Here is a 4,585-nt window from a genome sequence, read left to right as displayed (position 1 = left end):
CATTTGAAAGAAATCAGTTAAATTTAATTTGGCATATCACCATAAGATAAGCCGAAAAGTAGTTATTCATATTGTAACCTTTTGATTGTGATAAGGATAAAAAAAAAGAAATTATATTGGGCGACCAAAAAGATAACGAATATCACCGACTTGAGCATGAGCTCTGCACTGTGGACAAATTTGTTGCTTTGCCAGAAATTCTCGAATGCAAGGATCACCGAAGAGATGTCCACAAGCCAGGGATACCAATCGGTGGTATCCAGACAGAGTCCAGGGATCCAAGCATATCGAGCAGGAGACACTCTCTTCGTGATCTCCTCGCTGTCGTTCGATTTGTTCCTCTAGCTCCAAGCAAATTTTATCCTTTGCCTCCAGATCGATTATAAATTGTTTCTTCAACTTTTCGATTTCCACCAAATGGGCGTGTCCCTGATTTTCCAGGTCAGCTAGTAGTTTTTGACGCACTTGATCCTTCTCCAATATTTGCTTTTGAAAGTCTTCGGCCTGCATATTTTGAATGGCTGTCAGATTTGCAACCTGCTCCTGCCACAAACGGTGAAGATCGTAGAAGGAGTCTATGTTTTGCACTCCAACTTCATTCTGATCATCTGAATTCTGAGGTTTGATTTGCAGCACAAGTTTTTCAAATGCTGCACTTAATTCCTTGACTTGCTGTATTATAGCAGCCGACTCCTTAGCGAAATCATCCTTGGATTTTTCCACCTCCAGTGCATTGTCAGCTTCAGGATTGGCCAGTTCCAAGTTTTCAGCAACTTCATTTAATATACCTTCGGCAATATTTTGCAAGGTTGATTGAATCTCTGCCATTTTAAAAGTTGGTTTTTGTGGCTTTTAATGCTTTGCGTTGGGATTCCCCTTCTAAGAATTATCTATAAATTCAGGATGTCAAAAGAATTCAAGCTAAATTTAGAGTGTGTGTGCGTATACTTCTGAATGTGATAGAGAGAGACAGCTTTAGTTACTGAAAGTTAGAGTTTTTAACTAATTTAATTGTAATTATGTGTAATTAACAACTCGTAATTAACTTACTTAAGTGCTTGGCAATATTTGAACAAACTTTTGCTGTGAAATCCAATTGAAATGAAAGGAGCAACTGCGCAGTGTCAAACAATCAGAGAATATGGATGTCGAAATATCATCGATATATCGATAGATATTTATTGGTGATGATATATTTTTGGGAGATATTTTTTTCTGGCGATAGTATCAATATCGATATTATTATTTGATATTATTTGGCGAAACTTTTAGTCGTTGCCTTTGCCGTATTAACAAATTTTTTTTTTTTTGTGAAACAATGAAGAAAAATTATTTTTGGTAAATATCTATTATACGGTTCTCATCTCAAAAAAAAAAAAAAAACCACAAATAGGGGTGATTTATGATGAATTTATCAGTAAAAATTAGATTGGGGACTCACTTGGTTTATTTTTAAAAAATCTTTGAAATTTTCATACAAAATTAAATTTTGCATGGTTGTATTGTGCAATTTGTCACTACTTTGCCCGTTTACCAACACTACTTTTGTAGGCGAATTTGGGTAAGTACCTAATTTTGACTCGCCCGATTTCTAGCCGTTTTCCAACACTATATATAACGGAGTCGTGCAGAAAGCTTTAATTTTTATAAAATGTCGTGCACAGGTTGTGATGTTACTGCGAGACAGTTTCTTAGACTCATTAAAAGTGAGTTGTTAGACTTCTTGCGGAGTCACAACGTAATACTCAGTGAAAAGTTGAAGTTTAAACATGTCACAGATAGGATCCATGAGGGGTTTATGGCCATTGGAAGGCTTTACAACCCTTCCAAAGAGGTGGTCATAGATGAATATGTCCATTTAGATGAGCTGAGTTGATAAGGTGAGAAAAAAGCGCCGCAGGCAAAAATTTTTTTAAAAAAAATCGCGCGATTTTTTTAAAAAATTTTGCTTACCCATATATTTCACATCCTCATGGGAAAACGATGATGACGCTGATGACGCAGAAGCTGCAGATGGTCTATTTTAAAAGAAATATGCGGTTAACTAATTAAATATTTTATTAATTTAAAGTTACGGCAACATTTAAACACCAGTTCGAAGTAGTGTTGGTAAACGGTTATAAATCGTGCGCGTCAAAATTAGTAACTTAACCAGATTTGGTTACAAAAGTAGTGTTGGTAAACGGACAAAGTAGTGACAAAATGCACAAAACAGCCATGCAAAATTTAATTTTGTATGAAAACTTCAAAGATTTTTTAAAAATAAACCAAGTGAGTCCCCAATCTAATTTTTACTAATAAATTCATCATAAATCACCCCCTATTTGTGGTTTTTTTTTTTTTTTTTGAGATGAGAACCGTATAATAGATAATTACCTTATTTTTTGTCAAAATTATACACTGCATCCAAGCGCAAACCGTGTAATAAAATATGAAAATTAGTGGAAACACAACTAATTTTAAGTGAAAACACGGCATATTTTAGGTTGCGCCCAATTATTTATATCATCGATACTATCGATATTTCTTAGTCAAAAATGTCAAATATAAATGATATTTTTTTTATATCGAAATATTTTTGATATTGATATTTTTAAAAAAATCAACATGCCTATCAGAAAATAATGATCAGTGTTGCCACATGACTGCAAAGAAAATGCCAGAGAACGCGTTGTACTTAAAATTCTATAGGGTCACACTTGTATTTTATATTTCCAAGTATCTGCACCAATTTGACTCTATTTATTGTATAATAATTTTTTCGTAATTGTCTTAAACTTTTATAGGATCAACAAATTGTTAAATTACATTAAATAAATTAAATTCTACAAATTAAATGTTCATAAAGTGTTGTACTCGCTGTAGAAATTATTATTATTGTAAATATAGCTTTTTGAAAATATTGTATATTATTAAATTCATTTTCATTGTTGTACATTGTTCATTTGCTATGATTTTCCATAGTTGTTTGCCATGTAACTTGTATATTTATTTAGAAGCCTTTCTATTGTTTAATTACCAGTCAATTTTGTTTGATATTCCGATATGCAATCACCTGTGAGTGATAGAGAGGGGTCAAGTCGTGCGGAGGGGCAAGAAACCAATTTAATTCTGACAAATGGCAGCTGCTGCATTCGGAAAAATGTTGGTCAAAAGCTGTGAGCAAACATTAAAATGGCAATTTGAGGCTGGCGAGTAAATATTTAATTGTTATTTGATAACAGCAACAATAATAAAATAAAAGCAAACATAAGATCTAAAGAGGAAACTTGATAAAATTGCAATTGCAGTTCATTTTCAATGTGAATTCTCGAGCAACTTTTATTGACATTGTCTTATCATAACTAAAATCATTTGCATGTATTGCCAAACAACACAAACAACAACAACAAGGACAACTAGAAGACTTTGGAGCAGAGAGACATGTCGCCTGGACAGCAGGCAAACATGAAAATTCAATAAGCATAAGAATTTCAAATTTACGATGAAATTAACAATAATATTGCAGTTGTCCTCATGGACGCTGAGGGCGAACACGAGATGCACAACTGCAACTTCAAATCCCACTTGCAACTTGCAACTGGCAACTTGCAACTGCAACTGAGAAGTTGTTGGGGACACCCCGTCGCTTGAGTCAGTCTAACCCATATAAAAAGTGTAAAAGAAAGGCAGCTGTTATACCCTGTAAAACCAAATTACTTGTTAAAAGTATCTGACTGTTTATTAGTGTCAATAGAAATTGCAGTTTAATATAAAGATATGAACTATATCATTAACAGAAACATATTTTTAAATAAAAAATTAATGCAAATCAAACTTTGTTTATAGAAAATCTAAAATTGTAAGCAACACAGAAATTTCATAAAACAGCTATTTATATATATTATCCTGACTCGTGATTGATTTTATCGAAATTTAGATAAATGTTTGGACAAAAATCTGCCAAAATTTGTTTGAACAAAAAAACGCGTAAATCATTTAAAAACTGCAATCATAATTTGAATTATTTTTTAATTAATCATTTGCCTATCCAAAAATTACTTTAAGCAAATAAATTGAAAAACTAAATAGCTTTAACTATTTTTTACAAAATAACAAAAGTAAAAATGCATTTAATAATGGAGTTTATTTGTTAAACTAATTTTCTTACTAGGATTTACTTTTCTGAAAATGTGTCAAATAATTTTTAGCGTAGATCTGAGAAAATTAATTTCCAATAGATCGGAAGAATAAAAAAAATATGCAACAGTTTTCTAAAAATGTTTTGTGTGAAAAACAATATTGGGCATAGATCTAAGAAAATTAAATATTAAGAAGAATTGCATAAAAATTGCTTACAAAGAAAAGTTTTCCCCCTTTTTTTTCTATCATTGAAATTTTACAAAATTCCGCAGAGAGTTGTTTACAAACTTTAAATATATATATTAGAATTGCAGTGTTGAAAATTATAAATTTAATTTCCAACAGATCGGAAGAATAAAAAAAATATGCAACAGTTTTCTAAAAATGTTTTGTGTGAAAACAGTATTGACATAGATCTAAAAAAATTAAATATTAAAAAGAATTGTATAAAAATTGCTTACGA

The 4,585-nt window shown here is 31.6% G+C and overlaps 1 protein-coding gene across 1 annotated transcript; it reads right to left on the bottom strand.

Annotated features, from left to right (window-relative positions):
• On the bottom strand, window positions 1-1,102 carry LOC117788037 (E3 ubiquitin-protein ligase RNF8-like). Its single transcript, XM_034626692.1, has 2 exons — window positions 1,051-1,102; window positions 1-890 (listed from the first exon to the last, which is right to left on the bottom strand). The coding sequence occupies exon 2, from the start codon at window positions 826-828 to the stop codon at window positions 112-114; it is 717 nt and encodes a 238-aa protein (XP_034482583.1). The 5' UTR covers window positions 829-890; window positions 1,051-1,102; the 3' UTR covers window positions 1-111.
• Between the last annotated feature and the right edge of the window lie 3,483 nt (window positions 1,103-4,585).

The sequence above is a fragment of the Drosophila innubila genome, assembly GCF_004354385.1.
Source record: "Drosophila innubila isolate TH190305 chromosome 3L unlocalized genomic scaffold, UK_Dinn_1.0 0_D_3L, whole genome shotgun sequence".
Taxonomy (NCBI): domain Eukaryota; kingdom Metazoa; phylum Arthropoda; class Insecta; order Diptera; family Drosophilidae; genus Drosophila; species Drosophila innubila.
The sequence above is the reverse complement of the archived record's forward strand: the minus strand, read 5'-3'. Positions and strand labels throughout refer to the sequence as shown.

Coding starts and splice junctions, on each gene's coding strand:
- LOC117788037 (XM_034626692.1), bottom strand. CDS start 828: ATGGCAGAGATTCAATCAACCTTGCAAAATATTGCCGAAGGTATATTA.